This window comes from Phacochoerus africanus, chromosome 8, assembly GCF_016906955.1.
Source record: "Phacochoerus africanus isolate WHEZ1 chromosome 8, ROS_Pafr_v1, whole genome shotgun sequence".
NCBI classification, from domain to species: Eukaryota; Metazoa; Chordata; class Mammalia; order Artiodactyla; family Suidae; genus Phacochoerus; species Phacochoerus africanus.
The window spans coordinates 26,999,661-27,023,394 of NC_062551.1; the positions used below are offsets into that span (position 1 = coordinate 26,999,661).

The following is a 23,734-nucleotide window of genomic DNA, read 5'->3' on the forward strand; positions in this document are numbered from 1 at the left end:
ATGCTCAAGCGGAGAGTGGAGGGGGATGAACTCTTTCTGGCTAGAGCCTTCCACAAAACACACATACCCACAGTCTCGCCCAAGTGGACAGACTGCTGGTAAAACCCCTCAATGGAATAGCCATCCTGCACAGATCACCAGGTGCCTGCTCAGGAAGGTCAAGGTCACCTTTGCAAAGTTGTGCAGTAGGCACAGCCCTGGCCTGGGAGTCCTAGAGCCTCCAGTCCTAGCTCTCTGACCCTGGCCTCACCCCTCCTTTTTCTAGGTCCTTCATCTGTTCATCCATAGGATAAATACCTGGGTTGGACAAAGGACCTCTCAGGTGCCATTTCTTAGGACTCTGTGGGATGTCTCCATTCACCCCGACACCATCCCCCACACAGCACATATGCCCCCATCATAGCCCCAGATGGAGCTGGGATTCCCTCAGCCTGGGTCCGACCTCCTCCCACCGTCTGGGGGTATGGGGGAGGCAGTGCAGGAGGGAGAGCCCAGAATGAAGAGCTACCAAAGGAGGGTGGGAAGTGTCCTCACCCACCAAGGCTCCAGACCATCTAGGTCCCTCTGCTTCCACCCAGGGAAGCCCAAGACATGCTGACTGGCAGAGGTGGTGTGGAGTAAGTTTGTTTTCTCCACCAGAGCCTGCTCTGTCCCCACCCTCCCTGCAGTGCCAATGGCTTCCTGGCTTCTCTTGCACCCCATCTGCATGGCTCCTCTCGTTTCCCAAGTTTTGTCAACAACTTGTGCAGCTCCTTGACCTCATGTTTAATTCTTGAGAACCACTTACTAGCTGCCATCAACATAATGGGAGTTAGGAGAAGAATCAACAAAATATGTCATCAATTCATTTCCCAAATTTAGAGGGCATACCCTATGCAGGTCCCCAAGGGCGTCCCTCCAGCTAAGTAGAGGAGATTAAATAAGCGATTCCACAGATAACCGGAACGCATCCACACAAGCAAGGCTGCAAGAAACTGGAGCCCTGTTGTAATGAAGAAAGGGAGGTCTGGGAGATGGGATGGGCTTGCGGAAGGCCCCACAGGAGAGGGGACCAGAGCAGGTCCTGAAAGCCAGGAACCCCTCTTGAAGCAAACCCCCGCTGAGGCAGGCAGGCATGCATCTGCCAGGGCAGAGCTCTGTGTCCAGCGGGTACAGAGGGCACAGGCTTGGGTGACGGGGGCAAGAAATAGGCCAGCTGGTTGCTCAGAAGCCGAAGGCTTGAGCCGGGTCTAGCTGACATCCCCGCACACCCCTGAACTCACCACTCGCCGGCAGCAACTGGGAGCAGGAGGCCCTGCCAGGCTCCTCCGCCCCTCCCAGTGGCCGTGACACGGGTCCCCTGCTCGAGGGCCCAGGACTGCCTCTGACAAACCCGGCTGGCACATGTCGTTTGTCTACCCTTCTCTGCACATGTCTGTGTGTCTGCGCTCCTCTGCTCCCGCCTGTCTGTATATCATTCTCTACACACGCTGTCTATCTGGCTGGCACGCTGGCCTCCCAGCATCTCTCGGCCTCCTCGCCGCGCCGCCCCGCCTGCCGCTGTGTGGGTGTCGGGCTGGCTGTGCGCAGAGGGGCGCGGCTCGTCCCCCGCCCTCCGCCGCGTCCCCCCAGCTCTGGAATGACCCGGGCGGCGGCCCAGCGCTGCTGAGGCCCCGGAGCCCCGGCGCAGGGCGGCGGGAGCGGGCGGCCGTGGCGTGGGCGGCGGCGCGGGGCCGGCGGGCAGCCGGGCGGGGCTGCGGCAGGGCAGGGCCGGGGCCGGGAAGCCGCCGCCGCCGCCGCCTCGGCCGGGGATCGCGGGCACCGGGTCGGCCCGGCCCGGCTCCGCCCCGCCCCGCCCCGCCCCTGCGCGCCCAGCAGGCCGAGGCAGAGCGGCGCGCCCCCCGCGACGCCCGAGCCCGAGCGCAGCGGCATCCGAGCGGGAACCGGAGCGGGAGCGGGAGCGGAGCCAGAGCGGGAACCCGTGCTGGAGCCGAAGCTGGAGCCGGCAGTGCGGCGCACGGATCGGAGCGAGGCAGCCAAGCCGAGTAAGGGGCGCGGGGCCGGGGGCGGTGCTGGGGAGGGGCGGGGAGGGGGTCCCGGCCCACTCCCCCGCGCTCTGCGGCGCCCCGGCGCACGCACACACCTCGGGGCGCTCGGCGCGGTGCGGGGTGGAACCGCAGCGCGCTCCGAACCGGATCCCCGCTCTCCCGCGGACCCCAGCCCCGACCCGCGCGCCCCCGGGCGGGTCACCGGGACCCGAGGCTGGCCCCTGAGCACGCGGGGAAAGGGCGGTTTCCCAGATTCTTGCCCGACGCGAGTCCCAAACCAACATCTATCCCGCGTTAAGACATCTCCACGACCCCGCCCTCGGTTTGGGGGACCCCTGAACATCCTACCTAAGAAGGGGAAATTAGAACGCACTTACGGCCGGGCTAGAAGAGGAAGATCTGGGCTTTGTGGAGTTTGAAGCAGAACCCACCCCCGACCCTCAAGCGCAGAAGTTTGACCCTCCGACGGGCAGGTCACCAGGGCCGTGGCCCCGCTTCAGTACCTGCTGCGCTGGCTGGCGTATCGCAAGCACAGTCAGGGCGAGAGGGGGTGTCCGCGCTGCACCTTCTCCAGCTCTGGGGCAGACTTTCTCTAGCGCGGTAAATGGGACTCGAGGCTGAGTCCGAGGAGGCTGCTCTGACTGGCTGCGCAGCGCCAAATGGTATAGCCGTCTTTCTCCGAGAGCCCTCGGAAGTTAGTAGTGCCCACCTCACCCACGGCTGACTCGCACAGCCCTTCCCCTCTCCCGGTCGGCCCGAAGGTCCTGTGGCTGGCGCGTGGAGGACTCAGGGCTGCCCTTCTGATCCCAAGCCCCGTGCCGGCGTGGGTGGCCAGGCCCAGGCTGGGAAGGGAAGGGCACAAGGGACAGGTGTGAGAGGCGGGGGCTCCAGGAGCTTGGTCCTTGTCTTGATTCACACAGTTCCTGCCTTGAGCAAGCCCCTCCTGACTCCCCTCAATCATCATGACTGTTCTACTGGAACAAGTGACTTCAATTCCCTGTGCCTCAATTTCCTCTGCTGACAAGTAGGCAGGATTCTGTTGTGAGCAGAGTGTTTAAGGGCTCTGGAACCAGAGAGTGGGCTTGGCTGACTTCCTGGCTTAAGCAAGATACCTAACCTCTCTGAGCTTCAATTTCCCCATCTGAAACACGGGGAAGATGGGTTGGGAGGATTAAATGAGGTGATGCTGGGGGGGGGGTGCCTACCATGGTGCTTGGCACACAGCCATCATGAAGTTCAGATTGACTAGAGGTGATGTTTTATGAAGTGTCCCAGCACCAATAGATGCTGAAACAGAGCGAGTTCCCCTGAGGAGTTTGGGGACATTAACCCCCCACACACACACCCCTCCAAGGAGGCCTTTGACTCCCCGAAGGCCTTGATGACATCTAACTGCAGTGCAAAACCATCTCCTTAGGGCCAGCCCTTTCTCAGAGGTCCCCTCCCCGCCAGGCTCTCTGCTTCCCAGCCTCGCATCCCTCCCAACCTATCATTTCCATCCAGGTTGGGAAAGATTGTATCTGATCGACTCTTTCTTTTGCTCTTGACTAATGTCAGCTGTCCCCATGGAGGGCTCCCCAAGTACTGCTCACACTGTGCCAGAGAATTCACACCTCCCTCCACTCCAGAGTTTGGGGCCTAGGAGGGCTGCTTTCCCTGGGGAGTGATCAGACAGTCAGGTGGCTTGGATGTTCCAGTGGTGACAGTTCAGACAGGCAGCAAAGAGCAGCAGGGGGAGCAGCCATCAGGGCAGAGAGTGCGGGAAGTCTGAGGGGGTCCTAACCCTGATCCTCTGCTGACTGAGATATGTTCATCTAGGCAACTGGGCCACGAGGCGCCAGAAATGATGACCCTTGGGGAGGAAATGGAGCCCGTTGCTGACTGAGAGGTTCGATATTCAGAGCTGGGTGCCCAGGAAGAGGTCTCCCTAGTCTGCGCAGCTGAGACTTCAGACCCAAAGTAGAACCAATGACGCCCAGGGTCTGGGGAGGGATGCTGGAATCCTTGGGGTGGCATGGAGGGTGTAGGTGACCAGAAGTGTTGCTGGGAAGAAAACAGATGTCCAGCTTGTGGACACGCATGTTAGTCCTGCTCACCTGTGTCCCAGCTGCCCAGTATGGGGGCCAGTTGGGGGGGGACCTGGTGAAGAGGCAGAATGGGCCGTCTCCTCCCGGCTCCTTCTACATAGAAACCCCCTCTCTCCTCTTCTTCCACTGTAGCCTATGCCCACCCAGCCCCATTCCCACTGGGGTGTCACATCCTTGTGTCTTCCGTAATCCTCGCCTCTTCTTCCCAAAGGAGTGGATCAGAAACTCATTAGGAGCTCTGTGTCTCCTGGTTCACACAGTATTTGGAACACAGCCAGTAGGCCACGTGGTGGGAATATGGGCACCTCCTTCAGTCCTGGGCAGTACCAGTTAGACACACTCAGGGGCCGTTTACCTGGAGCTGTTGCCCTGGAAGTGCTCCGAGCTCAGAGTAAGGGGCGGGAAGGCGGCAGTCGGCTCTCAGCCTCCTAAAGGGAGAACCTGAGCCCCTCGACGCAAAGTAGAGCTGTGGCTGAGAGCGCAGCTTCTTGGAGCTGAACCACCTGGTTTTTGGCATGTGATTCTGGGCCAGAGATTTACCCTTCGGGGCCTCAATTTCCTCCTGAAAACATGAAAAAATATTCCACACCTCCCAGTTCAGTTGTAAGGACAAGAGAAATAACATATGGGGAACACATGGCAATGTCACATGGACCCCACGCAGTGGCCTTGCTGGGTCTGCACTATGAACAAGCACTGAACACAGACCATTTCCCGAGCATATGCATCTTCTTTTTGGATTCTGACAAGAGTCCTCTGATTTAGGTACTAAAGTTGTCCCTAGATGAGAACACGGAAGCTTAGGGAGGTTAAAGACAAACTTTGCTAGGTCTAGAAAACTTAAAACATTGGGAGTTCCCGTTGTGGCTCAGTGGTTAACGAGTCCGACTAGGAACCATGAGGTTGTGGGTTAAGGATCCGGCGTTGCTGTGAGCTGTGGTGTAGGTTGCAGACGCAGCTCGGATCCCGCGTTGCTATGGCTCTGGCATAGGCAGGCGGCTACAGCTCTGATTCGACCCCTAGCCTGGGAACCTCCATATGCCGAGGGAGCGGCCCTAGAAAAGCCAAAAAAAAAAAAAAAACCTTAAAACATGACTATGACTCATCATAATTTTAAGAGTTTGTAAAATTAATAATTAGCACATCATATCTTAGATGAGATGTTATTAGTTAGTGGGATGCTTCCTCCATGGATATCTTCAACCACTGTCTGTCTATGGGCTATAGAATTTACAAAGACACCTTCATTGTTTTTCCTATTCAAACAGTATTAAATGGAAAAGAGCAGCTCCCACCTCATTTATTCCCTATCCCCTTTCTCCCATTTTTCTCCATAGCACTTATCATCCTCTACATTTATTTATCTTACTCATTTGTTTATCATCTGCCCTCGTCAATATAATGTAAGCTCTCCAAAGGCAGAGACTTTTAACCATTTTGCTCACTCTTACACACCCAGAGACCAAGACACTAACCAGCACGTAGTATGCTTTGCAAATTATAAAGTGTTTTTCAAACATAAGGTCTGTTTATTACTTTTGCCAAGTGTATAGCTTGCCTGAAAATAAGACCTTAAGGTTCATGGCAGAAACTAGTCCCTCAAAAAGGTGGCAAACAGGACTCGCTCGAGCGCCAGAGAAAATGTGAGGAAGGTTAAAAACAGTGGAGATTATGCTCCTAACATGTTAATAAAGCTCCTTATCAGTAAGTTCAGAGACAAGTTAATTTTTTTTTAATCTTTGCAATAACAAATGGCAGGTTCAGAGGCAATTAACTTAGCTTTTAAAACTTCCAATGAGTTAACCATCGCTGATTTATTCACGTAATTACTCTTTGTTAGCACAAAAGGTTTTTTCAAATCTTCACTTTAATGATTTTTTCAGATTATAAAAGTAATACATGTTCATTGTAGAAAATTTGGAAAGTCATTTTGAAAAATGAAAGAACATAAAAACCCTCCTCAATCTCACCACTGCCCAGAAAATACATGACTGTGAATATTTTAGTCTATTTCCTTCCTAATCTTTTTCTATGTATGAATATCTTCTCTAGGTTTTTTTTTTCCCTTACAAAATTAAGGATCACGTTGTATGCAGAGTTCTAAAACCTGCTTACCTGGTGGTGGTTTTTCTCCCTCTTAATATTACACTGAAGTTTTTGTTATTAAATTTTTCTTTAAAAAAACATGATTTCATGGCTATATAATATTCCACATTTAAGTGTACATCACAATTTGCTCAGCCTGTCCTCTCATTGGATACTGGGCTTGTATCTTTCGCTGCTGCAGCAGTGCTGTTCTATGTCCTCTTTGGTGTTTTCTGGACCCTGCGTACGGTCTGTCTACATCCTTGGGTCAGGTCCTATTTGCTGGTTTGCACATGGGCTGGTTTATGTAGTTAGACAATAAAGGAGGTCTTAGAAGTCGGGCTTTGGTGGCATTGGGGAGAGTAGCTGATCCAATAGAGGGCCAGTCCAGGTAAATGATGGAGTCTCCAGGCATTTCCTGACCAACTCAGTATAGCACACTTGTGGCCAAATTTTGCATGGGAATAAAAGGTCTCCTTGCTGCAGAGGTTGTTACACACCTGGATCCCTTTCCTAGTATCAGGACCAAGTTACATGTTTGCAAACTTCCGTGTCCTCTCCCAGCCTCTGCGCCACTGTCCTCTCACTCCTTTTCTCCTCCACTCCTGAGTTCATCTGCTTCTTCAATCACATGACACATGCACAGGCATACCTTGTTTTATTGATCTTCCTAGATGTTGCATATTTTTACAAATGGAAGGTTTGGGGCAACCTTGTGTCAAGCAAGTCTACTGGTGCCATTTTTCTAGCAGCATTTCTCACTTTATGTCTTACCATGTCACATTTTGATAATTCTTACAACACCTCAAACTTTTTCATTGTTAACTGTATTCATTGTGGCAACCTGTTATCAGTGATTTTGTCCTTGTTGTTGTTGTTCTTACTGTTACAAGAAGATTACCACTTGGAGGTTCTGTTGTGGCTCAGTGGTAAGGAACCCAACTAGTATCCATGACGACGTGGGTTTGATCCCTGGCCCTGTTCAGCAGGTTAAGGATCCAGAGTTGCCATGAGCTGTGGTTGCCATGAGTTGCCACAGACATGGCTCGGATCTGGCAGTTGCTGTGGCTGTAGCCTAGGCCGGCAGCTGTAGCTCCGATTGGCCTGGGAACTTCCATGTGCCAAGAGTTCAGCCCTAGGAAGGGGAAAAAAAAGGGGGAAGTTCCCGAACCTAACTGGTAACCATGAGGTTGTGGGTTCAATCCCTGGCCTCGCTCAGTGGGTTAAGGATCCCACTGGCTGGGCCGGTAGCTGTAGCTCCAACTCCACCCCTAGCCCGGGAACCTTTTTAGGGCGGGTGCGGCCCTAAAAAGACCAAAAAGAAATAAAACAAAAACCCTATAGCATACTAAGGACTTATAAGCACTTGGACACCAAAAATACTGTGTGACTCGCTATACTGCAGTGTTCTGAAGCGTCAACACCAAACCACATCTCCGAGGTATGCCTGCAATCACACTTACGCACACTCGCCAGGGAGTATTCTTCCCCATTGGGGAAATCATCAGACTTACATAAAGACCCGCCTCCCTCATTTCTGAGACTCCTTTCTGTGTCGTCAACTGTAAAACGGAGATTTATTTTGACATCCAGTGGGTTGAGTAGGCACTGCGTAGATGTGGCCCCTTCCACAGGCCAGCTACCAAGCGCCCTGCGCTGGAACCTGGCGAGTCTCAACCCGCTGGTCCGGCCGCCTCTGCCGCGCATGCGCTGTTACGTGACTGCCTCTGCCAGGGATACGGAGCCGGTCGCCTAAACCACGAGCTCGTGAACCGATATCTGGGGGTCACGGGGGGCCACAGAGTAGAGGTACTCTGGGAGCAGGGACACGAAGCGAAGCGGGGGGGACGGTGGACTTGGCCGCCCACCATGCAGCCACCTCAGAACCTGGAGAACCGCAGCTCGCCAGCCCACCCGCCCTCCACTTTCCAGCCAGACAATCCAGTCGGAGATGAGTCACAGGCAGGGACGCGCTTCGCCTCAGATGCTGGGTACTGAGTGAGGCGGGCGACGGGAGATGGGAGACGTGACCTGGGTGTCAGATCTCTGTGGGGTTTCCCTGGCAGTAACCAAGGGGGGCGGTGGGGCGGGGGAGGGACGTGCGAAAGAGTCTCCATGCGCAGCGCCTCCTCCTCCTCCTCTCCTCTGTGACTTTGGGTGGGTCAGGTCACGGAGCCCGTGGGTTTTCTCCTCCACACAATGAAAATGACGTGACCCACTGAAAGGGATTTGAGGATAATGCCGCTAACACCGGCGTTTGGAGAATGTGAGCGATGCTGATAGCCTGGGGGCCAGAACATCTCCATATACGTAAATGTCTACCTGACCCATGGCCAAACCCGCTGGGCCCTTGCCGGGGGCGGAGCTTGCCCACTGTCCATCGAACACCCCAACTGACCACAGAAAATCAGACATAAGGTGAGGGTTCTTGGTGTGCCCTGGGAGACCCATCTCCCACCTCTCCACACCGTGGGAAACCTCAGCCTTCATCTCAAAAGTCACAAGGTACAGTAGGAGGAAAGAGGGAATACAAGGGGCCTCTAGGAGAAGCAGGACCTTGGGGACAACTGCTTGAAGAATTGGAGGTGGCGAGCAGCCTCCACAGCATCAGATGCCACCAAGACAGCCCTACAGGAAGTGTACATTCTGCACGCTTTCACTAAGCCCCCGCACCATGCCAGTTCACTAGAGGTAAGCAGAGCCCCAGAACTAGACTCACATGTGGCCACAGTGCATCAGGGACACTCATACAAGCAAACACACATGTACACGCATGTATTTTAGGGAGCATGGATCCCAGGCCCTGATATGCTCTGTGAATCTTCCAGTGTAGCAGCCTGCCACGCCAGTTCCACCAGACCTGGGGAGATCGCATCCTACCTCCACTTCCCCCATCAGAACTTTCCAGTTGGTTTCTATGGGGAATGGGAGTGGGTGTCAGGCCAGCCTGGGGTTCACTCCAGGAAAGGCTGAGCTGGAAGGAGCCACCTGAAGAGGGACCCCCAGGTTATCAGCAGTGACAGCTCCCCCCACCCCAACCCAGGGAGCAGAATGAACATTTTGCAGCCATACATCTCATGCCAGGGGCCTTCCATCCATAATGCTTATCCTCAAGGCAAGTTAAGTGTGTTTACCCTGCTTTCCCCAGGAAGATGCTGCAGCTCAGAGAAGTGAAGTGCTTACCCAAAGTTACACCACCAGGAAGTAGCAGAATTGCTATTAGCTCTCAGGCACTGGACTTCTGGGCTGCAGCTCTACAAAGATAGGTGTGTGATTTGCTTATTAAATAGAAAAATCAATTATTAGTCAGTGTAGTTTGGCTTGGTCAAAACATGGGACCCATCTGGGGAATATATATACGTTCCTGGGGAGACAAGGGTGGGAAGCTGTGGACCTGCTTCTCACGGAAAAGTTCTGTCCACAATGATGTCATCCCCAGGATCCGGGAAGCCCACTACCCCCTGGGACCTGGAGGAGCCAGGCTGTTTTCCTGCTGGTTTGTGGCTGCCAGCTTCCCCTGCAAGTGCCTGCTGGGCTCCGTGTCCATCCAAAGGTGCAGTCTGTTCTCTGCAAGTCAAGAGACCACACTGCCTGGGAAATAAGAACCGTAACTCCCTAACTCTCCTGGGGACATACCAGGAGAGACCGAACCGGTTTAGACCTTCAGCAGCATGGGAGGATGGATTACTTTTCTGAAAATGTTTCCTCCATTGCAGACGGGTGTTAGAGTGTCCTAGCGCTCCTCTGCTGCACAGACATCCAGGTGTCACACCGGGATGTTCATGCGGAGGTGGAGGGGGAATTGGGGAAGAGACGTTTTCATTCTCGGGGTCCGTATTTCTGAACTGGTCATTTAATATTTTAGGTGCCTTACAAAAGAGTATGCTGGCTGACAGTGTGGGCTCTGGAGTCAAACGGACCTGGGTTCTAGTCCCAGCCTATAATGAGAAGCTGTGCACCTTGCAAAGCTTCATAACTTCTGAGCCTCAACTGCCTTATTTATAAAATATAAATGAAAAGAGCATCTTCCTCTTAAAGTTGTTGAGATGACAAAAATGATGCTAATATTAATGATAGCATGGTTTGAGCTAGGCATCTCTGAATTCCCTTCCAAAGCCAGCTATGAGACTTTAAGCTGTCCTTCGCCCTCTCTAGGTCTGTTTCCTCTTCTGTGAAATGAGGACCCTAGGCTAATCTTCAAGGGTCCTTCCAGCCCTGCCTGTTATAAGATGCTCAAGGCTCTCTCTAGGATATCCCCCCTTCCACCCACCACTGAGACCCCAGCATGCATTTGTACCACCCCGACCTAGAACCCTCTAGGACCCTGGAGCCCAGAACCCCACTCAGACTGGGCACATGCCCTCAAAGTCACCATTCTCTCCCCAGAGGCTGACAGCCCAGTGGACACAAGCGCCCCCAGCCTTTAGGGTCAGTGGGTGCCAGATGGGTGCCCCCATCACCTGCCTTTTTGTGTCTCTGCAGGTGAGCGGAGGGTCCTTCCCTGCGAGAAGTCAGAGCTGTGCACCTGGGCAGGCTGGCTCCGCTCTTCTGCTCCAAGGATTACATGTCCTTCAAACGCCCCTGCCCCTGTAAGTCTCCTCCCCACAGCCTCCCACAGCTTGGGGCCAGGAAAGGGCAGAGTCAGGGTTGTGGAGGATGTCTGTAGGACGTTTGGCCAAAGAGCTCCAGGGGTCTGATCAGGGTTTGATACGATATGGTGGATGGGGGAGGGCAACACAGAAGAGCCCTGATGTCTGCAAGAGACCTCACACTCTGCCAGTCCTTTTTTATCAGCACTTCCCAAAGTGTGGATCAGTGTTTGTCCAAGGGATATTAATGCGGTTACTTAAAAAAAAAAAAAAAAAAAAGCATAGCCAAATGAGTGTGGGAAATACTAAGTGAGGAAAGTCAAGTAGATTTTGCTCTTGCAGGCCTTTTCAGAGCCTTGAATGTGGCGCTGTGTTGTGAGTCTCCATAGGAAAGAGGAAGTCCAGTGGTCTTCCCAAATTCGATCATAAGCAATGTCTCACGGGGTGGGTGCTCCACAGAACACACTCCTTGGAGTTCGGTGTCCTAGGAAGCCCTTCCCAGAGCAGCCCCACCATGTAGACCCCCCCCCCCCCCCCCCCCCGTTTACTAGCTCATTTCATCTAATGATGGCGTTAGATGATTTTGCCCATGACATCCTTCTCATGGCTCCCTGACACCCATGCGGCCAGACAACAGGCTCAGTTAGGTGTACCCCTGGGGCTCAAGGCTGTAGGCCTTGGGCTTAGTCCCCTGGTTGTCATCAGCCCCACCTTTAGCAGCTCATGCTGCCACCCTTACAGAGTCCCCTTCACCTCTCCTCCTTGTGGCTGCCTGCTTGCTCCCATGATGTCCCCCAAGCCCCCTCAAATCCACTGTCACTTGCTGCAATTGGGAGGACACGCCGCCCTCCCTGTCCCTTCTCCTTACTGAGTCGGGGCTGTGAGCCTGGGTGAAATCAGGACCTACCTTCTTTCTACTCATCATTGCCCCTCATCCACGCTCACGCTGGCTGCTGCCTCACCCCCACTCACCAGTGTCTGTCTGAATCTGTACCACTGGCTACAGGTCCCACATCTTGGGGGTTGGGGGCCTCTCTTCCAAATAGTCGAAAGCCCAGTTGTCAAATCTGTGGACATCAAGGGGCTGCTGTAGTGGGGGAGGGGGAGCTGGCCGATCCCGTCTGAGAGCGATCATCACCAGGCATGCCCAGGGGAGTGAGGTGGCAGTGGGGTTCACTGTGCAAAGAGTGGTATGGGGGGTGGGGGAGCCCAGTCTGGCTGCCGTGGGTACAGAGAAGGCAGAGATCAAGAGCTGTAAGATTTCTGATAGACAGGACAAGCTCAATAAGCCATTGTTACTGTTGTCACCGTGGCTGCTGTTGTAGCTGAGCAGGTGTCAAAGCCTGAGCCCCAGACCAGGTGAGAAGGCTGCCATGGGAGCTGGTCTGAGCCTGGGGACCCTTGCCCCACAGAGGGTCAGGGTGGTTGTGGCCTCACCCCCAGGAGCAGCTGGCAGTACAGAACTCTGGGGCTGCTGAGTGCAGAGGGCTTTCCAGAACCTTCTGGGATCAAGCCAGGCCCTTCAGAGCCCTGCGCATGTGCACTAATACGGGCTGTCACCCCAGGACAGGGCTCTGTGCACCTATCTCCTGAGGACTCCAGATGCAGGCATCTGAATTCTGGGTTGTTCAGAAGCAGTCCCTGCACACCTCTGAATCCCCCTCTCCCCCCGCAGGCCCAGCGCCTAGCATGCAGCAGGCGCTCACAAAATTGTCTGCGAATGAATACACGCATAGTCAGGCACCGAGGATGAGGTGCTGGGTCTGGGAGAAGCTGAAGCTCCTGACTCTGCCACCACATTCTCCCAGGCTTTAGCCAACCTGTCCTCATCTCTAAAATGAAGGGGTGGCCGAGGCCAGTGGCTTCCAGGAGCTCAGGGTCCTGGGTGAAAGCAGGTCCCGTACGCTTGTCCAGACCCACCCCTTCCTCCATCTCTCCCCTTCTCTGTTCCTTGCCTCACTCTGTCCAATCAGAATCTTTACCTTTTCTCTGAACTTGTCTAAGAAGTGCCCACTGTCCCCCCTTTCAGCACCCCTAGTCTGCTTCCCCACCCCAACACCACAGCGATGTCTGTGTGGCTGAGTCCATCCCAGAGTTTCCAGTTCTCAGCTGCATCTGACCCTGTTGGTCCCCATCAACTTTCCTGGTGACTCCTCCCCTAGGTTCTGCTCCCGCCCGACTGCCTATCTGGGGTCTGACCATCCATTATCCATTCGTGGACTCCTTTGGTGGTGGGGGAGGGATTCTTCAGGTACCTGCCCTGGGATACTGGGTCCCCCCGCCCCCCTGCCCTGGCTCCAACCCCGCCCTGGCCTTCTCTCCCCAAACACTCCAGACCCTCTTGTCCTCACCCTGCTTTCCACCGCAGCCTCTAGGCCAGCAGCTTCCACCCCAGTTTCTACCTGAGCTTCTGATTCCTCTGCCTTCTGCAGCCCCTCTCCCCTGGTCAGCCCCTCCTCCACAGCTCAAATTCAGCCTGAACTGAACTCCCTACCTCTCCCTCCAGGCCGGCTCTGCTTGATTTGCGGTCTTGGTTTAGGGTCCCACCATCCACTCAGTCCCTCAGGCCAGAAATCTGGGGGCCACCCCCAATTCCCCTCCAACCCATCCATCACTGCCACCTGCCCGCGGAGACCCTGAGGTTTGCAAAGTGGGTCAACAGCTCTCCATCCTGACCCAGCCCCATCAGCCAGGCCCCCTCAGAGCCAACCTGGAAATCACTGCCTCAGTAGATGTTTATGGAACAACTGGACAAGTGAGCAAACCGGGATAAACCGGGTGCCTTGCAGGCGACCTCCTGAGCCTGCAGACCAGAGACCCTCATGCAGGTTCTGGAAGGGAGGCAGAGCCACAAGAGCCCTGCTGTCCTGATGTGCCTAAGCCGGGAGCACTGAAGGATGAAACCTGAAATCCCAGGAGGTCTCTGCCCTGGACACACATACACCTTATTATTTTTTTTTTAGCACCTACTTTCCTGCTCTGTGAATTTAGACACCTAACAAGGAAGCGCTTTAACGTTCAGTAGCTCACAACAGGATCCTGCTCAGCACACGTGAAGATGCTAAAGCCCATTAAAAGCTGGAAAACTTAGGAGAGGAGCCAGAGCGTGTTCCCATTTGGGATTCCTCCCCTCTCCCCGCTGTGGACTGAGAAGGGCAAAAGGGAAAGACCCCAGAAGGAAGAACAAGCTCCAGAGTCTCCCAAGCAAGACCCAGCTCCTAGGAGTTAGCATTCAGGGGGTCAGGAAGGGACAGGGCAGTGGGCAGAGGTCTGCCCTGCCTCCGCAGCATCCGACACCGGCTGCAGTGGGAGCAGGCACCCACCTCCCAGGAGCTGGGCGGCCGTGAATCACACCAGGCTGGGCCACAGCACGGCCTTCCCAACCCCTCTGACCCCTCTCACCTTCCAGGCCTGTGAGCTCATCTGGCCCCTCACGGAGACAGCGCCAGCAGGGTCAAGCAGAGGAAAGGCTGAGGCAGGGGGAGGAGCAAGGGGAGGGGATGGGCCCCATGGCTGTGAGAGGGAAGGCGGGCCTTCGGCCCTGAGCCCTTCCTGGCCTTAAGCCCTGGGGGAGGAGGAGGAGGAGCAGCCCGGCTCCTCAGGCCGGAGGCTCAGGAGCCGTCTCCATCCGGCCCAGCTAGGCAGGGCAGCCCAAGACTCTCCCAGGACCCAGGTCCCCAGGACAGACGCTTCACAACCTCTTGTCCCCACTGCCCCAGGGCTCCCCGTGAGGCAGGGATGGCCTCAGGGGACAGAATGGGGTGGGGGGTGCTTTGGAGCCCCAGGGGAGATAGCCTGAAGTCAAGCTGGTTTCACCAATCCACAGAGAAACCAGGTGGGGCTTGTCTCCACGAAGCTCACAGGCTGCGCACAGGCTGGAAGGAATCATAGCCCAGCCTCCGGGTGCCCTTGGGTGTCCCTCAGAGCCGCTGGGATGTGGTAGACAGTGCCTGGCCTCAAGGACAACCTGGCGCGGACACTTACCGCTGTGTGGTCTGGGGCAAGCTGTAACGACTAGAAACCTCAACTTGCACACCTATAAAATGGAAATAGTCGTTATAGCCTTTTGGTTGATGCCCAGATTTGATGTGGCTCAAGGAGGAGACTCTAGCTTGGTGCCAGGCACTGCGAAGAGGCTCAAGAGACTGCAAAGTGACCACCCTCTGTCTCCACAGCCTAGTATTATCCCAGTCTTTGGTAACAGATTGAGGAAAATGGAGAGGGTTGGAGACTTTGGAAATGAATCTGGGGTTTGGATCAGATACGACTGTTTTCTGCTCTGCTCATTGGAACTGTTACCTCTGCAGGGGCTTGACTGCCAAGAGAAGGAAGGACTTGAGAGCTAGGAAGGCAAAGGATGGGACACATTCTGCCATTTACCACTTCCGTGCCCAGAGCAGACATGGCCCATCCATTGCAGCACTCTGTCCTACTGAGCCTGGAGGCGACATCAGACTCCCCCTCAGCACATGCAGGCACCACCCGATGATCATTAGCCTGTGCAGTGAACTCCCTGTCCACGCCTTGCTGAGATCCGATCCTGGAGCCGGCAAGGGAACAGGAGGGATTCCAGCTAGTCGTGCCTCTCTGAACCTCAGTCTCCTCACCCATAAAATGGAAGTTGATAAGACTGTCCCCCTCAGAGGGTTGCCCTGAGGATCTAATGAGATACCAAAGGTAAAGGGCTTCCAAGGCCTTATGATCATTTCTTTATGTGGCCCCCCTGCTTCCTGGAAGCATCTCTGCACGAGAGGTCAGTGTGCCCCTTCCACACTTGAAGAAACTGAAGCTCCAGGACAGGAAGAATGTAGGTGACACAGCTGGAGAGTTGGGGTGGGGGGCAGGGATACATCCCAGGGAGTCGTTCCAGGACTCAATTTTAGATAAACTAGAGCTCGACAAAAAGACAAGGCTGGAGTCCAGTCCTCTCCTCCACCTCACCCCCGCCCCCCCGGAGTGGACAGTCCACTCTGCGAGGCCATGACTCTCCTGGCTGGCCCTCCTCAGAGGCTTCAGCTCGAGCCCAGAGTCGGACTGCAGTGAGTGCTCAGCATCTGACAGCTGATCTCAGTCTTAAATGCACAATCCGTTTAGATTAGAGTCCCTGGCAAGAGGGCATCAACCTCGGCTTGAGCAAATAACACCGTAACAACAACTGCAGAAGTACCCCCAGCTTGTGCAGAGCACTCCCAGCTGGCAGAGCTATTGCATCCCCCCCGTCCCCTGGCAGTGGGCTCCCTGGGCGACGTCATCCACCTCATGGCACTGAGCAGCTCCCCCACCCTGACAGCCCCCCACATTTACATCTCCAGCTCCAGACTCATATCTCCACCTGTCCACCCCAAATCTCCACTCGGATGTCCTCTCGGTGTCTGCAGAGCATCTCTGAGGGAACCCTTAAAAACCTTCAATCCTGGAGTTCCCGTCGTGGTGCAGTGGTTAATGAATCCGACTAGGAACCATGAGGTTGCGGGTTCGGTCCCTGCCCTTGCTCAGTGGGTTAATGATCCGGCATTGCCGTGAGCTGTGGTGTAGGTCGCAGACGCGGCTCGGATCCTTCGTTGCTGTGCCTCTGGCATAGGCCGGCGGCTACAGCTCCGATTAGACCCCTAGCCTGGGAACCTCCATATGCCGCGGGAGCGGCTCAAAGAAACAGCAAAAAAAAAAAGCCAAAAAAAACCTTCAATCCTTTTTTTTGTTTTTGTTTTTTTTTTTGTCTTGTCTTTTTAGGGCCACCCCCGTGGCACGTGGAAGTTCCCAGGCTAGGGGTCGAGTTAGAGCTGCAGTTGCCGGCCTAGGACACATCCACAACAACACCAGATCCAAGCCGTGTCTGTGACCTACACCACAGCTCCCGGCAACGCCGGATCCTTAACCCACTGAGAGGGCCAGGCATCGAACCTGCAGCCTCATGGATACTAGTTAGGTTTGTTACCGCTGAGCCATGACGGGAACTCCAAAACCTTAAATCTTGACTTCTAGTCCCCCAGCCATCCATCCTGCCCACCATCTTCCCCATCTCAGCCGATGGCAGCTCAGTCCTTCCAGTGTGCTCAAGCCCCAAACTTGGTCAGTTTTTGCCACTCTCCTTCCCCGAAACCGATTAATCTGAAAATCCTAACAAGTTCACGTTCAAACCTGACCCCCTCTTGCCACCTCCATTGCTAACCCCCAGGACCAAGGACACCCTTGTCGTCACCTGGACTCCTGTCCCAGCCTCCTAACCGGCCTCTTTGCCTCCCTTTTGTCCCCCTTTGCCCTAATCTGCCAGAGACTGAGCCTTGGGTTGGTGGAAGGCAAGTGGTTTCTGTACCTAGAAATCTTAACAAGGAAGTGTGATCCCCAGAGTTGTCACCCACGGCACCCCAAAGCCAAATGCACTGGGGAGGATGTATATGCAAATAGGACTGTGTAAGGACATTGCCATTTCTCTGCCCCAGGGTCCCGAGAGTACCCCAAAATTCAGCCTCTGCCTGCACCTGGAACCACGCCCAGGGTGATGAGAAAGCCTGCTCGTCCTCTGCGACAGCACCACAGAAGCGTGCAGGCCTGTGTGCTTCCCAGAGGCCCCAAGAGAGAAGCCACATGCCCAGTGGACCCAGGGACCACTGGAGGAGGAGACAGGTTTCCAGGTTGCAGCCCAGGGCACTGGGCACCTTAGGCCCTCTGGGAACTTGAGACATTTTCACCTCCCGGAGTTCTTTCTCTCTGCTTCTCTCTACATTTAAAGCACCTCCATTAGTCCTCCATTAGTCCCCAGACCATCAGCTTCTAAGGGCTTCTCCCTGCTCTCACCTAATCCTGCCTGGACTCCATGGATATGGGTGGCCTCCAGGCCTTGTTCAAGAGAGAGTCATTCCAGGAGTTCCCGTCCTGGCGCAGCAGAAACGAATCCAACTAGGAACCATGAGGTTGCAAGTTTGATCTCTGGCTTCACTCAATGGGTTAAGGATCCAGTATTGCCTTGAGCTGTGGTGTAGGTCGCAGACACGGCTCTGATCGGGCATTGCTGTGGCTCCAGCGTAGGCCAGTGGCTCCAGCTCCAATAAGACCCCTAGCCTGCGAACCTCCATGTGCCGCAGGTGCGACCCTAAAAGGACAAAAGACCACAAAAAAAAGAGCGTCATACCAGAGCTTTCCTCTGCCCAGCCACAAGGCCCTTCAGGCACTGGAGGATACCTGTCTCCCTCAGGACTGGTGCTTAGGCTGGGGATATAGCCTAATGCGGTAGTAAGAGCAAGTGCCGAAAGATGGAGCAAATGTATTTAAATCATCCAAGCCTCTATTTACTCAGCTGTGAAATGGGATCATGAGATTCAGCGTGCAGGCTGAGTTTGGCGAGCACATAGATGCTCAGTAAGGGTCTGTTCTTTCTCCTCTGGCTCTTGAACCCCAGCCACATAACTCAGTCTTCCTTCAGAGTCCCCCCAAGACTGTTCTGAGGGAAAACCACACCTTCTCACTCTTCCCAGCGAGTCCCAGGTGGTGCCGAGATGCAGCATGGCACACTTGGCCCCCCACATCACACAGGCTCTCACCAGGCCCCAACAAAGGCACAGGGACAGGATGACAGGAGAAAAACAGGTTTTCCCTCCCATGTAGACTGGATGTAAGAGGTCATCTGCTGACCCCATGGGACCTGCCTCAGGGCTCTACCCCAACAGCCTCACACCAGAGATGCAGAACTGAGATGCGGACTGGGAACTGGACCAGGTCACCGAGTGTAGTCATGGCTGAAACTCTGGTGCTCCCAGCCTGACTCCACATAAAAAGTGTTCTTTCCAGAGTTCCCGTCACGGCGCAGTGGTTAACGAATCCGACTAGGAACCATGGGGTTGTGGGTTCGATCCCTGGCCTCACTCAGAGGGTTAAGGATCCAGTGTTGCCATGAGCTGTGGTATAGGTTGCAGACTCAGCTCGGATCCCGAGTTGCTGTGGCTGTGGCGTAGGCCGGCAGCAAGAGCTCCAATTAGACCCCTAGCCTGGGAACCTCCATATGCCGTGGGTGTGGCCCTAGAAAAGACAAGAACACAGAAAAAAAAAAAAAAAGTATTCTTTCCACGTGGAGCCTGCTGCCCTGTTCTCAGTGAAGATGCAGAGGAAAAGCAGCCCTCTTCTGAAAGTAAAACTGTGACCAAAGTTACGTCTTTTTTTTTTTTTTTGGTAACAGTGAAACCATTTATCATTTCCACATAGGCAGGGAAGTCCTGAGATGGAGCAGCTTTAGGGTTCTCAATGTCACTGGTCCAGGATGGACATCACTGAGGACCCAGATGCTTTCCATCTTCCTGATCCGACATTTTCTGCATCACGAGATGGTCACCATCAACCCAGACACTGATGCAACTTTCCCCAGAAGTGCCCCAGCTCACCACTGCCATGTGCCATTGGCCAGAATGTAGCCACATGTCCACACCTAAGCTAATTATTGCAAGGGAATGAGAAGAGAAAGACTGGCTTGCCGAACTAGTCTTCGAAAGGACAAACGTTCTTAAAACCTGGTCCCCCCTCAGTCTAACATGGAGACAGCAGACAGTCAGAACAGCAAACCCTTCCCCTCCTGCCTGCTGTCCTTCCTCTCTAGGCCCCAAGACTCCAGGAGGACCTCTGAACATCTGGAATGGGACATTCTGAGGAATGGGAACGGAACTGAGAAATTCTCTTTCTTGAGGTTCTCTGGGGTGGGCTTTTTGTTAGTTTGTTTAGTAGAAATACCAGCTCACAAGAGTGAATAGTTAAAAATACAGGAGATTCATGACCTGTTGCTTAATGGTTGGCAGCCACCCTGAAATCCACCATGATGGCAATATTGACACCCTGGGATCTGGCAAACAACACTACACATCAGGGATTTTTCTTTTTCTTGGAAAGCAGGTTTACCAGCGCACCTCTGTATAACACATACAGAGAAGGTGTACAGATCCAATGTACAGTTCAATGAATCTTCACAAATGGAGCACACTCAGATCCAGAAACACGTCGCCCTAGAACTCCTGCCACATGCTCTTCTGGTCACTGTGCTATGCCCAGGTCAACCACTGTCTTGACGTCTGCTACCATGACTTAGTTTTGCTCGGTTTTGACCTTTGAATCACACACTAAGTTCTCTTTGGTGTCCGCCTTCTTTTGCTCAGCAGTCTATTGTGAGGTTCAACCACGGTATTGCATTTAATTGTAGATCATTTCTTCTCATCACCATGTGGACCTCCACCGCGTGAATATACCACAAATAACTTATCCTTTCTACTTTAATGGACACTTGAGGAGTCTTCAGTTTGGGGCTATGAGAGAAGAGTGAACATTCTAGGGACGTGCTGTGCAATAGAGTTTTCTGCAATAATGAAAATTTTCTATATCTTCACTGCCCACTATGATAACCACTAGCCAGATGTAGCTACTGAGCCCTTTAAATATAACTAGTGCAACTGAGGAACTGAATTTTTTAACTGACATGTAGTCATTATAATATTGTATTCGCTTAGGTGTAGAGCATAGTGATTTAGCATTTTTGCAGATTATATCCCATTATATGTTATTATAAGATAATGGGTATAATGCACTGTGTTATACAGTATATCCTGGTTGCTTATCTATTTTATATATAGTCGTTTGTACCTATTAATCCCATATCCCTAATTTGTCCCTCTCCCCTTTGGTAACCACAAGTTTGTTTCCTAAATCTGTGAGTCTCTTTTGCATATACATTCATTTGCATTATTTTTTAGATTCCACATTTAAGTGATGTCATACAGTATTTGTCTTTTTCTTACTTCACGAAGCATAATATTCTCTAGGTCTATCGACATTGCTGCAAAGGGCAGTATTTCATTCTGTGTGCGGCAGAGTAACATTCCAGTGGGTATATATACCACATCTTCTTCACCCAGTTGGCTGCTGGTGGGCATCTGGGTTGCTTCCATTATCTTCACAATTGTAAACAGTGCTGTTACAAACACTGGGGTGCCCGAATCTTTTCAAATTAGTGTTTTCATTTTTTCTAGGTATATACTCAGGAGTGGAATTGCTGGACCATATGGTAGTTCTATTTTTAGTTTTTTAAGGGGCCTCCATACTGTTTTCCGTAGTGGGTGCACCAATTTACACTCCCACCAACAGTGAATTAGGACTCCCTTTTCTCCACATCCTCTCCGACATTTGTTATTGTGGTCCTCTTGATGACAGCCATTCTGATAGATGTGCAATGATACCCCATTGCAGTTTTGATCCGCATTTCTCTAATAACTAGCAATGTTGAGCGTCTTTTCATGTGCCTGTTAGCCATCTGTATGTCTTCTTTAGAAAAAATGTCTGTTCAGACCTTCTGTTTTTATTGATTGGGCTGTTTGGGTTTTCAGTTTTTGTTTTCTTTATATTGAGCTGTATGGGCTGTTTGTATATTTTGGACATTAACCTCGAGTCGGTCTGATCATTTGCAAATATTTTCTCCTATTCTGTAGGTTGCCTTTTCATCTGATCATTTCTTTTGCTGTGCAAAAGCTTTTAAATTTAATTAGATCCTGGTTGTTTATTTTTCCTTTTATTTCTTTGCTTTCAGGGACTGATCCGAGAAAATATCGCTACAGTTTATGTCAGAGTGTTCTGTCTGTGTTCTCTTTTAGGAGTTTTATAGATTTATGTCTTATATTTAGGTCTTTAAACACTTTCAAAGTTTATTTGTGTATATGGTGTGAGGGAATGTTGTAATCTCATTGTTTTACATGTGGCTGTCCAGTTTCCCCAGCACCACTTATTGAACAGGCTGTCTCTTCTCCGTTGTATATTCTTGCCTCCTCTGTCATAGACTAATTGACCACAGGTGGGTGAGTTTATTTCTGGGCTCTCTATTCTGTTCCATCTATGTGTCTGTTTTTGTGTCAATACCATGCTATTTTGATTACTGTTAACTTTGCTGTACAGTCTGAAATTTGGGAGGTTTATACCTCCAACTCTTTTTTTTTTTTTTCAGGATTGTTTTGGCAATTTGGAGTCCTGTGTAGTTCCCTATAAATTTTAGGATTATTTGTTCTAGTTCTGTGAAAAATGTCCGGGATATTTTTAGAGGGATCGCATTAAATCTATAGATTGCCTTGGGCAGTATGGTCACTTTAATAATATTAAGCCTTCCAACCTAGGAGCATGGGCTATCTTTCCACTTCTTTGAATCATCCTCAATTTTGAGGAACTGAATTTTAATTTCATTTTAATTAATTTAAGTAGCTGCATGTGGCTGGTGGTACCACATCGGACAGCACTGTTCTAGTGCAGTTCTGCGCTTTTGGTGAAGATACTGAGGCACTTCTGCTGGAGAATGCATTCTGCTCAGGAGTGGGATTTCTGGGTTACAGGATATACATATGTTTAATAGAAGGAGTTAAACAGTTTTCTAGAGTGGCTGTACCATTCCACATGCCTCTCATCTGTAGACAAGAATTCTAGTTCTCCCACATCCTCACTAACACTTTGCTGGGTTTTTTTCACTTGAGCCATTCTGGTAGATGACAGAAATGTCACCTTGTGGTTTTCATCTGAATTTCTCTGATGATTAAGTGTGGTGTATTTAGCGCCCTGGCTATCCTCTTTTGTGAAGTGATTATTCAAGCCTTTGCCCACCCCTTTCACTGGGTCTATTTATAAGTGATTTCTAGTTCTTTATATGTTCCGAATGTGAGTCCAGTGCTGGCTATATCATTGCAAAAATCTTCTCCCTCTTTGTGGATTGCTATTTGATTCTTACGATGGTGTCTTTGGATTAACAGATATTCTTAACTTTTATATATAAAGTATTTATTAACTCATATATAATTATCTACTTCATGCATATTGAACTTCAAAGTTTACAGAAAATAAGATGATACAGAGCATACAGTTAGGGGATACCCTCTGGTCCTCCTGAGGAACAGAGGATTCTACTGCTGCGCTTCAAAGAATACATTTTTATAAATGTGAAAGCCAAGGTGGGTACCTTTTAAGCTGGGTGGCAGCCCTGGTAAAGAGTTTTTGTCTATCATTGGAAGTTCGGGCTTTAAGTTAAACAAAACTTCAAGGACTGTTCATGAAATAATTTAAACTTTTTTAAAACCTCCTATTTTTTTTCAAGATAAAAAAGTGCCTCTACCACCACAGTGATCCCAATAGTTTAAGGACTGTTACAGTACACACGGTTATTAATATGTGCACAGTATGTCCCCAACGCTCTCGAAGCAACGCGAATCAGAGCACTGTGGCATGGCTCCCGTGTTACCCCTGCGAGGAGCAGGAGGATCATTTACACGTTAGAGATACTGTGCACCGGTGTATCTACCAAGCATAAAATCCAATTACCTAAACCAACATGACTATCAAATTCCCAGACGGTGTGGAATTTATAACTGAGTATGTATATTCAGAAGCTTGTGGAGTGCTCCTTTAAATTCTTTTAAAATGGGAATTCTATTGAGCATTAAATAAAAACACTGAACAAAGTAGTATACCCACCATCGCGGCTGAAGTTCAGTGTGTCTGGTTTAACAAATGCTTCCCTATCATTTCAAAGTCAATTTCTGCTCAATCCCAGCATAGCCGGCCTTTCCCCTACAGTGGGATTTATTTTTAAGTGCACAAGGGCCAAAGGCCCAGCTATACACCATTGCCTTATTACAAGAGCCACGGGGATGGCAAGCTGATGAAAGACACACAGGCGAAGAAGGAAGCACACAGCAACATCCTTTTGTTCAACATTGGCTTTGCTTTAGAGCAGAATGCAAAAAATGTAATAAAAGCTGAATGAGGGAGTTCCCGTTGTGGCGCAGGGGAAACGAATCCGATCAGTATCCATGGGGATGCGGGTTCGATCCCTGGCCTCACTCGGTGGGCCGGGGATCCGGTGTTGCTATGAGCTGTGGTGTAGGTTGCAGACACGGCTCAGATCCTGCGTTGCTGTGGGTGTGGTGTAGGCCAGCAGCTGTAG

At 51.9% G+C, this 23,734-nt stretch overlaps 1 protein-coding gene across 1 annotated transcript in view; it reads left to right on the top strand.

The window, feature by feature from the left end:
- The first annotated feature begins 1,944 nt into the window (after positions 1-1,944).
- The window catches only part of BEAN1 (brain expressed associated with NEDD4 1), a 37,229-nt gene continuing 15,439 nt past the window's right edge, over positions 1,945-23,734 (top strand). Inside the window, exons 1-2 of the mRNA XM_047792152.1 lie at positions 1,945-2,024; positions 10,682-10,788. Of these exons, the coding sequence (XP_047648108.1) occupies positions 10,764-10,788 (25 nt within the window). The 5' untranslated portion in view covers positions 1,945-2,024; positions 10,682-10,763. The remainder of the gene's footprint in view (positions 2,025-10,681; positions 10,789-23,734) is intronic.